The sequence below is a fragment of the Bombina bombina genome, chromosome 2, assembly GCF_027579735.1.
Source record: "Bombina bombina isolate aBomBom1 chromosome 2, aBomBom1.pri, whole genome shotgun sequence".
Taxonomy (NCBI): Eukaryota; Metazoa; Chordata; class Amphibia; order Anura; family Bombinatoridae; genus Bombina; species Bombina bombina.
In genome coordinates, this window is record NC_069500.1 from 620,803,505 (window position 1) to 620,816,267 (window position 12,763).

The 12,763-nt window shown below is 41.7% G+C and overlaps 1 protein-coding gene across 2 annotated transcripts in view; it reads left to right on the forward strand.

Annotated features, from left to right (window-relative positions):
- Positions 1–12,763, forward strand: part of RIC1 (RIC1 homolog, RAB6A GEF complex partner 1) — a 514,431-nt gene that overhangs the window by 453,406 nt on the left and 48,262 nt on the right. For both annotated transcript variants that reach the window (XM_053702556.1, XM_053702557.1), the window contains exons 15-16: positions 11,271–11,360; positions 11,454–11,614. In XM_053702556.1, coding sequence (XP_053558531.1) covers positions 11,271–11,360; positions 11,454–11,614 — 251 coding nt within the window. The remainder of the gene's footprint in view (positions 1–11,270; positions 11,361–11,453; positions 11,615–12,763) is intronic.

The window sequence follows — 12,763 nt, forward strand, 5'->3', positions numbered from 1 at the left end:
CGGATTGGCTACGGCTCCGAGAATCTTCACAAAGGTTCTGGGTGCTCTTCTGGCGGTACTAAGACCGCAAGGAATTGCGGTAGCTCCGTACCTAGACGACATTCTGATACAAGCTTCAAGCTTTCAAACTGCCAAGTCTCATACAGAGTTAGTACTGGCATTTCTAAGGTCGCATGGATGGAAGGTGAACGAAAAGAAGAGTTCTCTCTTTCCACTCACAAGAGTTCCCTTCTTGGGGACTCTTATAGATTCTGTAGAAATGAAGATTTACCTGACAGAAGACAGGTTAACAAAGCTTCAAAATGCATGCCGTGTCCTTCATTCCATTCAACACCCGTCAGTAGCTCAATGCATGGAGGTGATCGGCTTAATGGTAGCAGCAATGGACATAGTACCCTTTGCACGCCTACATCTCAGACCGCTGCAATTGTGCATGCTAAGTCAGTGGAATGGGGATTACTCAGACTTGTCCCCTACTCTGAATCTGGATCAAGAGACCAGAAATTCTCTTCTATGGTGGCTTTCTCGGCCACATCTGTCCAGGGGGATGCCATTCAGCAGGCCGGACTGGACAATTGTAACAACAGACGCCAGCCTACTAGGTTGGGGCGCTGTCTGGAATTCTCTGAAGGCTCAGGGACAATGGAATCAGGAGGAGAGTCTCCTACCAATAAACATTCTGGAATTGAGAGCAGTTCTCAATGCCCTTCTGGCTTGGCCCCAGTTAACAACTCGGGGGTTCATCAGGTTTCAGTCGGACAACATCACGACTGTAGCTTACATCAACCATCAGGGAGGGACAAGAAGCTCCCTAGCAATGATGGAAGTATCAAAGATAATTCGCTGGGCAGAGTCTCACTCTTGCCACCTGTCAGCAATCCACATCCCGGGAGTGGAGAACTGGGAGGCGGATTTCTTAAGTCGTCAGACTTTTCATCCGGGGGAGTGGGAACTTCATCCGGAGGTCTTTGCCCAAATACTTCGACGTTGGGGCAAACCAGAGATAGATCTCATGGCGTCTCGACAGAACGCCAAGCTTCCTCGTTACGGGTCCAGATCCAGGGATCCGGGAGCGGTTCTGATAGATGCTTTGACAGCACCTTGGACCTTCGGGATGGCTTATGTGTTTCCACCCTTCCCGATGCTTCCTCGATTGATTGCCAGAATCAAACAGGAGAGAGCATCAGTGATTCTAATAGCGCCTGCATGGCCACGCAGGACTTGGTATGCAGATCTAGTGGACATGTCATCCTGTCCACCTTGGTCGCTACCTCTGAAACAGGACCTTCTGATCCAGGGTCCCTTCAAACATCAAAATCTAATTTCTCTGAAGCTGACTGCTTGGAAATTGAACGCTTGATTTTATCAAAACGTGGTTTTTCTGAGTCAGTTATTGATACCTTAATACAGGCTAGGAAGCCTGTTACCAGAAAGATTTACCATAAGATATGGCGCAAATACTTATATTGGTGCGAATCCAAGAGTTACTCATGGAGTAAGGTTAGGATTCCGAGGATATTGTCTTTTCTACAAGAAGGTTTAGAAAAGGGTTTATCCGCTAGTTCCTTAAAGGGACAGATTTCAGCTCTGTCCATTCTGTTACACAAACGTCTGTCAGAAGTTCCGGACGTTCAAGCTTTTTGTCAGGCTTTAGCTAGGATCAAGCCTGTGTTTAAAACTGTTGCTCCACCATGGAGTTTGAACTTAGTTCTTAATGTTTTACAGGGGGTTCCGTTTGTACCCCTTCATTCCATTGATATCAAGTTGTTATCTTGGAAAGTTCTGTTTTTAATGGCGATTTCCTCGGCTCGAAGAGTCTCTGAGTTATCTGCCTTACATTGTGATTCTCCTTATCTGATTTTTCATTCAGACAAGGTAGTTCTGCGTACTAAACCTGGGTTCCTACCTAAGGTGGTCACTAACAGGAATATCAATCAAGAGATTGTGGTTCCATCTTTGTGTCCTAATCCTTCTTCGAAAAAGGAACGTCTGCTACACAATCTAGATGTAGTCCGTGCCCTGAAATTTTATCTACAGGCAACTAAGGATTTTCGACAAACGTCTTCCCTGTTTGTCGTTTATTCTGGTCAGAGGAGAGGTCAAAAGGCTTCGGCTACCTCTCTCTCCTTTTGGCTTCGTAGCATAATACGGTTAGCCTATGAGACTGCTGGACATCAGCCTCCTGAAAGAATTACAGCACATTCTACTAGAGCTGTGGCTTCCACTTGGGCCTTTAAGAATGAGGCTTCTGTTGAACAGATTTGCAAGACTGCAACTTGGTCTTCTCTTCATACTTTTTCCAAATTTTACAAATTTGACACTTTTGCTTCTTCGGAGGCTGTTTTTGGGAGAAAGGTTCTTCAGGCAGTGGTTCCTTCCGTATAAAGAGCCTGCCTGTCCCTCCCGTCATCCGTGTACTTTAGCTTTGGTATTGGTATCCCATAAGTAATGGATGATCCGTGGACTGGATACACTTAACAAGAGAAAACATAATTTATGCTTACCTGATAAATTTATTTCTCTTGTAGTGTATCCAGTCCGCGGCCCGCCCTGTCACTTTAAGGCAGGTAATTTTTCCATTAAACTACAGTCACCACTGCACCCTATGGTTTTCCTTTCTCTGCATGTTTTCGGTCGAATGACTGGTAATGGCAGTTAGGGGAGGAGCTATATAGCAGCTCTGCTGGGTGAATCCTCTTGCACTTCCTGTTGGGGAGGAGTTAGTATCCCATAAGTAATGGATGATCCGCGGACTGGATACACTACAAGAGAAATAAATTTATCAGGTAAGCATAAATTATGTTTTTATATGAAATAAGTGGAGACCGTACAGTTATGTACACAATATAACATAAGTTCTCCACAACAGGGTATTGAAGTGGAACATAACCTGCTTTAAAAAGGGCTGAAAGGCCCAGCTTGACTCATTTTTGCTACTTGCTCTCCAGAGCGTTTTTTTTTTTTTTTTTTTTTTTTGTTTTAATCTTAGGTAAAGTTTAATTAGATCAGTCGGGGCTAAAGAAGGGATAATTTTGCGGGCACACATTTATATAAGTTGTAGATTTGTTTTCCTGGTCATCATAGTATGTTATCAAGTAAATACAACTGTCTGGTAATTCATGTTCTTATTTTGAGTTCTTTAATGCATTGTGCATGATGGATATTTTATCTGAGAAAGAAAAACAACTTCTGGGTAACATACTAAGGGGTTAATCACAATCTCGTCCTTGTTTTTGGTAGATTTTGGGACTTCTAAAGCTCTCTGCTCTGGTGAGATTATCTAAGAAGTCTCATCAGTACTGCGAGGTTCCTCAAAGAATTTTAAAACGGCAAATTGCTTGAGAGAACCTGTGTTGGGCACTGAATTTGAAGGATAGACGCATACATTGCAATGTATTGCTCAAAAAAGCCCTCAAACATTTTGCATTATTTCTCTCCATGTTGCCGAGTTTTTGATCAGGCCTTATATCTCATAATTGTTACCTCCCAACACCACAAAATTATGAATTGCCTTTTTAATCTCATAATTTAACAATCCAAAAAACAAATGCCCATGATTAAAGGACCACTAAATGCAGTCCAATTGTATAATAACAAGTGCATAATAAAAAGACAATGAAAAAAGTGGTGCATATAAATAGTGAAAACAGGCTGTTTTGATTGTGCCAACAAAGAAAGCGGCTCATCGGCAGCCATTAACATGCAGATGATTATCAAACAATAGATTGTGATTAACCCTTAAATTAGTAGTACCAGAAGATATCTTTCATATTTTATGGAATAATTAGTGTATGTAATTTTCAGACAAGATAACTCTCTGTAAATCTTAAGATGTGCAGTCTTGGGTTTCTTAGAACAGAATCTCATCCCAAAATGTTAACAATCAGTTTACTGCTGGTATGTAAACAGCAATTTGGTGAATTTTCTTCAATACCAGATTTTAAAGATTAAGGAAATATTCCTAAAACTCATTATGTCACAAGACATTTAAGAGAATGCAAGATTTTTACTAAACAATAAATCAGTTCCTTGTATAATATGTCAAGGCCTGTTCTGAAGAGTCCATTTCCCACCAGGAATATGGGAGCCGCAGTGGGCTCCCCAACCAGAGTTGCTGGCTATTGCTTCCATGATGAAATCTGGAGCTGAGCCAAAAATAGCTCTGCCGTTTTAGGCTTCCATATTGCAAACCCACCAAAAAAGTTCTTCTTTGGCTTTTTGGGAAAGAGAAATCAGATGAGAATAAGAGAGGCCCTTGTGAAGGTTTAATAATTATTAGGCGTTAAAGAGCCCGATAATGGAGGGGAGCTGGAAATATGGACTGAATGGAGGATGAAAGGAGATCAATGACTCAAGCTATGTAATGAAGAGGGGAGAAAAGGTTTTCTCAGGAGAGAGATTTCTTTCTTAATATTTTTTAATGTCTAAAGGAAGACTGAGGGTGAAATTGTATAGTGTTGATTTAGAAACCAAAGAATACTAAGGATTGGATTGCGGAAAGTATACATTTTTGATAACAAAATAATCTAGATTCTCTAGTAGAAAGATATTAGTATTGCGATGGGAGAGGAGAATAGCAGGCTTCTGATTCACAAGGAAGATGTTGCTTATATAACCATTTTCATAGCTTGTTTTGAAATAAGAGAGGTAATTTTGGAATCTATGGCCAATAGATCCATGTTTGCAAAAAGACCTTTGGTTACTTGATCGCTGGAAGGAACGAAAGCGCCTATTTGATGTGTTCTTTCCCTTAGACCTTTTGTACTGAGGGAGAAAGTTCCTTTATCTCCAGTCAAAGAAGAGAAAATTGCAACTAAACCTGGTCCAAACTGAAACATTCCTTGGAACAAGGAACCGATAATAATTGACTAGATTTTGAAAACCAAGTAAACTGACCACGAAGTAAACCATAAGTTTATATTTATCAAAGTTTTTTCATCTGAAAAGGAATCTTTAATTTCAGATTGAAGAGCCTGAATAAAATCGGAAGCAGGTCTTTTAAGACGAGGTCTAGCTTGATCTGTTTCTGATAAGATACCCTTTGACATGCGGCTCTCTACACAGTCAAACGTTCTGGGGCCGGATGACTGTATGGGTGCTTAGCAATTGAAAGCTATGAGAATTGTCAGACGAAAGGAGACTGTGAGCATCTTTATGTGCATAAGTGGGGGAAGAAAGATGCTTAGTTTTTGATAAGCATTTTTTTAGGTATATGTGGTTGGTCAGATTGGAAATTAGAAATAAAATTATTCATTTTATCGTCCATCTTGGTCATAAATGCTTGCATTGCTAGAATCCTATTTCATACTGAATTTTCCGTATAAGACTGGCTAATTTGTCTGAGTCATAAAGAGAACCCACAAAAAATTAAAGCTTGACAAGAAAAAAAAAATTGAAGGGAAAAAAAATATAGTATTAAAATATATTAAATTAATTGTGTAGTGGCAACAAATTTATAAAGAAGTATAAAAGAAAATTGAAAACAGTAGTTAAAAGCTTTAGAAATTAGAAAGCCTGTGGAACCTTGGAGAAAAACCTGCAAAATAAAAGTAGGGAAACAGTGACACACTGTGGCCGATATTAAAATTAAGTTATAAAGTAAAGCTTGAGAAAAGGAGAAAACTTACACTAGCAAGTACAAGGAGAACTAAGGCAGAGCAGCAAAAAGAAAGAGGCGGTATTGGTGCTCTCTGGACTTTTTATGGACACTATTACCAATTCGGTTGGCTGATCAAAGCTGATTTATTTCAGTGCCTCTGTTTATTGGCCTGTTTACTTTTCCTGTTTATCTCACTGTTATGTACTTTTTAATATCCTGGGATGTTATGTATTCTGTAAAAAGCTGTCAGAGCAGTACATTGAAAGATAAAGCAAAATTTGTCTCTGTGCTTGTAATAAAATTAGGAACAGATATAAAACAGTCAACAAAATAGACTATACAAACAAGGCCTTGTTTACACAGACTCTATTTTATTGTATGGTTCATATAAAGGTAGAGATAAATAAAATAAAAAACTAGTTCAAACATGGCGGCATCCATTAGTTTATAGAATCTAGAGTAATTTATAAAAGCTACAATTTTACACTTGTATCTTCATTATTTAATAAAACTAATATAATGGTAAAAATACATCTACATATCATTCTAAGCATAATCTTTCCTTTGAATACATTATGTCTAGCATGTATTTACTGTTTAATATCCCTTTAAAGTCCAGAATACCCAGACATTTTCTTCATAAATGGAAAGAGTCCACAGCTGCATTCATTACTTTTGGGAAATAAGAACCTGGCTACAGGAGGAGGCAAAGACACCCCAGCCAAAGGCATAAATACTCCTCCCACTTCCCTCATCCCCCAGTTATTATTTGCCTTTTGTCCCAGGAGGTTGGCAGAGAAGTGTCAGAAGTTTGTTTTCGTCTCTTATGGAGGGTAGTACTCTTCGACATGGGACGGGAGTTTTAAGTAATCCTGTCAGTCTCTCAGTGAGGGCTTGGATGAAAGTTAGAGTCCGGAGATGCAGGAAGAGTCTTTCTGCAAAACCATCCCGACTCATTTTAACAACTCTACAAGCAATCAGCGTTGTCGAACTTTGCTTCGCTGCCTGCTTTCTTCTCTCAAGTCTATGGCGGAGGCGAGGCTACTATCCGTCACACTTGAAGGGCTGTGTTCCTGTTCCACGGCGTAGATTCCGGTAAGATCATTTCATTTTACTTCTTCATGAATGTACTGTAATTAATTTGTTCCTGCGAACTCACATGAAAAATACAGGGTCTCAGTGGGACTCCTTAAGTATCTTGGAATGAAGGGTTAATATCTCCTGAGAGGGATTATTGAACAGAGGGGTTTTTAATCATGTTTTTTATGTGATTCAATCTGCTTATGTGTAGTGTTAACTGGGCTTGTGGCTTTTGGAACATAACAGCCTTTTGAAGTGACGCAACCTTACGGTCGGGCGTGCTTTTTGTGGACTGTACGGTTCACCTTGTGACTGGGTGTGTTTACGTTCTGGTCTCCCATTTCCGCATTCCTAACTGTGTGGCGACAGAGAATTTTAGTCTGCTGGTGTTTGGTTCATAGGAGGTGGTGAGTGCCCCAAGCAATTGTGGGTGTCAGGTGCCATTTAAATTATATTTAGTCCATTTTTTGGTATCCTTTATCCAGTTATGGAGGATGATTCAGATTCTTCGTCCTGTGACGAATGCAAATTGGCCCCTTTGACTCAGGTCAGTCAGTTATGTTCTTTAGGCCGTTCTAGAGCGCCTTGTTTTTCGGGCTCGGGGATTCAAGGGACTGCTGAGCCTTCCACCTCGGGGGGGCCCTGTCCTCCAGGAGGAGAGTTCCCTACCGCTCCCTACTACTACACATGCGGGTAACCCAGGTTATTTTTTTCCTCCTCGGAGGGTGGATTGTTCCCTCCGGAGGTTGTGGCATGTTTTCGCTTTTACATGCTTTTGGCGCTTGCGCGTCTTCAAAGTCCAGATGTTTCTTTGCGATTGTGTTCGTGCCCGATTGCCCCAGGTCTCTCGGCCACAGGAGGACATGTGCAGTTCCCTGCGGGTGTAACTGTTCCTGAGTGTTGTGCCTTTCGTTATATAGGCTGGCTCATATTCGTGTTCTACTCACACGTTTTTGAGCTGTTTGGGGACCCTATCCTTCTCGGTTATGGGACTCATCAGTCTTCTGCTTCGAATGGCTCACTTCGTTAGACATGGGGGATGAAGTAATCTCCTTTAAGTCTTGTTATCGAGATCTTTCCCAGTTTTGTTGGAAGAACAGTGTTTCCGTTAGGCTGGTCCTGCTGATCTTTCTGTTCTTCTTGGGCGTTAACCCTCGGGTTGCCTGTTTTATCCGGTTAGGATGAATTTTATTTTTCATACTAGGTTTCCTGCGGGAACTTTCTCTGGGATTGATACTCGCTGTTTGACCCAGGTTGCCCGCTGGTCCTGCTTGGGTTCAGATCTTCTGTCTGGCGGCTTATTCAGACACGTGGCGCCTATTATACCTTGCTGGTCAGGTTGGGGTGTGAGTGCTCATAACATTGTTTCTTGTTATTTTGTTTTACAAATTTCAGCTAAGCATTCTCAAGAGGACTTGCGGGTTCGTGTGGCTCTCGGGATTGTTTCAGTCCTAAATAGCCGTCTCTCTGGTGACTTGGTCAGTAAATTTTGCTGCGTCACCCTCTGTTGCTTCCGATATCCTCGGAACCTAGGGTATTCCTCCCCACGTGGTGGGAAAATTAGAGGGTTTAGCGCCTCTTTTCCGCCGGTCGCGGCGGTATTGCTTTAGGAAATTGTCCTTTTTGGACTTGTTCCTTTAGTGGTTCTTCTTCATTGAGACCTCGTGGATGTTGTTCGTTTCTCCTTGTGGATGGGTCTCCTTCGGGGGACTTGGATTTCGGGGGAATTGGTTGTTTCTTTTTCGGGACATTAGACAGTGGGGTCTTTTTGGGCTCCGGTTAGGGGTCCTTTCGCCGGTGTTGGGAATGCTCTGCATCTCCTTCTTGGGATAGAAGAGGTCCTAGTGGTTTTCCACTCATATGGTTCAGGTATTGTCATCCAGGTGGCATCCAAACCCATGTTTTACTGTCCTCTGATTTCGAATATGAGGTAATGTGGAGGCTTGATGTTGCTCTGTTTGGGTGACTTGTCCTCACTGTTCCCCTTGTGTCTGGAGCTTGTGGCTAGCTGGACACCTAGCTCAGCATACTAATGCTTTGGGACTACTCTGTACTGTTGACAATCGAGGGTTGCTAGTTCAATCCCTGGCGAGGTCTACTCAGCCTTTCCTCCTTCCGAGGTTGATAAAGTGAGCAGCGTCTTGTGTCCCTTAAGGGGGATTAGCCGCACTTCTAAAGTGCAATCATGTTAATGTTGCTTGGACGCCTGTTAGCTCCTTTTATGACCCTGGCTCTTTGGAGTGTTGGGCTCCTGCAAGGGGTGGTCTCTTACAAGGGCTTCTTGCTCTTGTTATCCGGGTTATTCTGGATTTTCCCTGGCAGGTCTGTTTTTTTTTATATCAGATGAGGGATTATGTTCCTGGAAGATTGTTTAATCTAAACATTTGTTGGGCCCAGGCTTCTTGTCCTGATCTTCCGGTGGTCGAGGGTTTTACTCAGAGTTTTCTCTTTGTGGATCCCTCTGTGGGATGTTACCGGACCTGTTCTGTTTTACAACTTGGCTTAGCTTGTCTTGGTTCCCTTGGGACAGCCAGCTAACATGACCTGATGGTGGGCTTTCCTGCCTAGCAAACGGAAGATTTGCGGTTGCTTAGCTGTCTCTTTTGCTCCTGGTATGTGTGCTAGCTTGATGGTGTTTTAAGGGGTTCTTCCGTGTTCATAAGGAGCGTGGCCTTGTGTCCTCTCGGTTCTTCCTATGACTTCCCGTCTTATGGGCAGGTGTTTATCAACGCTTTCTTCAGGGGGCTCGGTGTCCTTACGGAAGTGTGGTTCCTTTTTTGGGGGCCTCTCCTGTGTTCGGGAGGTTGGACCAGATGTTTTATTTGGTCTGCTCATTGAGTTGTTCCTTTCCATCTGGGGAGCTGCTGGCTCCACATTGAGACTTAGTCGGGTGGCTTTGCTAGATCCCTTGGGTCTATCGCCTGCTCGATTGTCTTTAGATTGAAGTGGCTGTGTCCATTTTTCCGCCCTTTTGGGGGCCGGTCTTGGGGTTCCTTTTGGTTCCCTTGCTTTCAGATCTGCTGCTGCTTGGGCTGGTCCGGCTAGGTGTAGGATCTGAGATCTGTTGTTCATCCTCAGGTCTTGAGGGTGACTGTGGACCTTTTTTAGAGGTTCTGTGCCTCTCCCCCCTTGTGATCTGTGAGTAGGCTTGACTGCCTGGATTGCCTGGAGAGTGTCCTCTGTCTTGGAGGTTGGGCAATCTGCTATTTCTTTCGGCAGCCTTTTCCTTACGGATAAGGTTTTCTCCCTGTCTTCCTATGGATGGCGGCGTGTTACTAGACTCAGATGTTTATTCTGAGTTTGATACTTCTAGTTTTCTTTTTGCTCAGTCTCTGAGTTCCGACGTTTTGAGAACTTTGTCTTCAGCGTCTTTTTCAGTGCTGTTGCACGATGTTTGGGAGATGTTTCTTCTTCTTGGTGATGCCCGGTTGCTCCTTGTGGGTTGGGGATCGTCTCCTCTTGTTCTCAGGATCCATTCGGGTCTCTGTGGATTTGGCCTTCCTTTGAAGGGCTTTTTTTTTTTCCTTTATGGATTTTGCTGTACATTTTGGGTATCCCTTTGGCTTACCCTTGCCCTCTCCCTTTTGGGGATTTTGGTACCGTATTAGGAAGGGTTGTGTGGGGACCGACTGCTGGGCGACGGTTCTCCTGGAGGAGTGTTGGCTTAATGAGTCTGTTTGCGGTCTCTAGTTAGGCTTTCAGACTATCTGCGGGTCAGTGTCCTTGGGGCCTTTTCCTTCTAGTTTTTTTGCCCGGCTCAGACGAAGCGGGGTCTGATTTGGTTGTGGTTTTTTTCAGGCCTGGTGCCCTCAGAATGGGCCGCCTACTGTACCCTCCCGTTTTTGCATTCTGTGTCCTCTCTATAGCTTGGCTATTGTTTTCCCAAAAGTAATGAATGCAGCTGTGGACTCTTTCCATTTATGAAGAAAAACTTAAATTATGCTTACCTGATAATTTTCTTTTCTTCAGATGGAAAGAGTCCACAGCTCCCCATCTGTATTTTTCCTGTGGGGCGTCTTTATTTTTTTATTCTTCTAGCACCTTTTCACCCTGGTATGTATTCTACTGTTCCTTGTTCCTCGGCAGAATGACTGGGGGATGAGGGAAGTGGGAGGAGTATTTAAGCCTTTGGCTGGGGTGTCTTTGCCTCCTCCTGGTGGCCAGGTTCTTATTTCCCAAAAGTAATGAATGCAGCTGTGGACTCTTTCCATCTGAAGAAAAGAAAATTATCAGGTAAGCATAATTTAAGTCTTTTAAGAGCATTATATGGTTATTTATGTAAGCATTTACCAAAGCAGACTCAATTTGTAGATTTGAGGGCTAAGTACAAGACAACAAGGTGCCTTTTATACTACGTGAAGTGGGGCAGTGAGTTTTTGTTCATCCACTCTCTGGTAGGAAAAAGCTTTAATTGTTTGTTAAATATTATTGTGTAGAAGTCACTAATTGGATAGACCAAGATGTTTTACTTTTTCATGCAAAAATAAATAAAAAATGAAATATTTCTCTTATTTTGCGGTTGCATTAGTATTTGTTTACCAATAATGAAGTTAATAAATACTTGTTAACGTGTTTTCTCCCTTGTGTTCAGGAGCAGAACATGATGGTCACAGGGGGATTGGGCTGGTGGAATGATTTCATTGTGTTGGCCTCCTACAATATACATGACCACCAAGAAGAGGTAAGTGCAGGTTACATATGCATCACACATGCATATGTCACATTAATAGTAGCTGTGTAATAATTTGTCCCTTTTCATACATTTTGTCCCAAGCTACGAGTCTATCTGCGAACTGCCAATCTGGACAACGCATTTGCAAACGTAACTAAAGTCCATCTAGAGACTCTGCTGCTCAGCGTGTTCAGAGACATGGTCATCCTGTTTCGTGCAGACTGCTCAATCTGCCTCTATAGTATTGAAAGGAGAAATGAAGGGTGAGTGTCATTACTAATCTTACCTTAGAGAAACTTGGATATGTCCTTTTACCATGGGATTAAATGTATTATTGAGCTAACTGAAGTGCATTGTGGTATACCTTGATGACTTTTTGGCATCTAATGTTTCTGCCATCTTGCTTTGCCTACCCTTTGCCTTGTGAGTTTCCATATAGTCATGTACAGCTTTGGAAGCAAAGTATACTAAATACTTCCAAAGTACTTCTAGGGGTGTTAAAAAATGATGATAATTTCATATAGCTTTGTTTAAAATGATGTACTTAGTAATTTGCACCATACTATTACAGCTAATGTTGTGTCCACACAATTTCTTCCCCATATCACATTTGGTATAGAAAAGGAGGATTACATGTGGATTCCATTTGGTATTTTCTGTTGATAATCTTCACAATGTAGTGTATAATGTTAGTGGGTTTTTTAATAACTATAGATAAAAAATGTGAAAAGTCTTAGTAAGTATCCTACCCCCATTTCTATTTCAATTTTAATATAAAAAATTGTTATGTATAATGAATAAAACTTTGTAATTTACTTTTTTATTTTGGCCCCTTTTCTGTTATTTTATCTCTGAAAATTCTAGCTTTTCTAATTCTCAGAACTTGAAATGCACACCACAGTACCCTGTAATATATCTTTCCCTAATTAGCTTTAGCTGATAACAGCTGCAAAACAATGTACTTTATACTAATGTTATGACCATGGGAAGTCTTGATGTCTGCAGATTCAAGCCTGGATTGGCTCCTTCAAATAAGGCAAATAGTGGGGGGGAGTTAGGCTGTTGAATAACAATTGCAGCAAATAAGATGTTTGTTTTAAAATGTGTAAACTTGGTTGATGTGTTATTCTTAAGCACAGAAATTTCTTGTAATTACAAGGTGTTTAGTTTCCCTTTTTAAAATCATTGGTGCAGCCAGTCACATTTACAAGTCGTAACTGCTGAATAGTGTTCACCCAGTTTTGGCACCTATTGCTGGGAGACCCCAGAATACGTCAGATAGCATATAAAGCATAAAACAGATCTCAATACAGAGTTGCTATCAAAACAAAGCTGCAATGAAGTTCTGGGGAAACACGTAGGGTTGGATTATAAGAAAACAAATCCAGATATAAGCTGATGCAATGGGAATG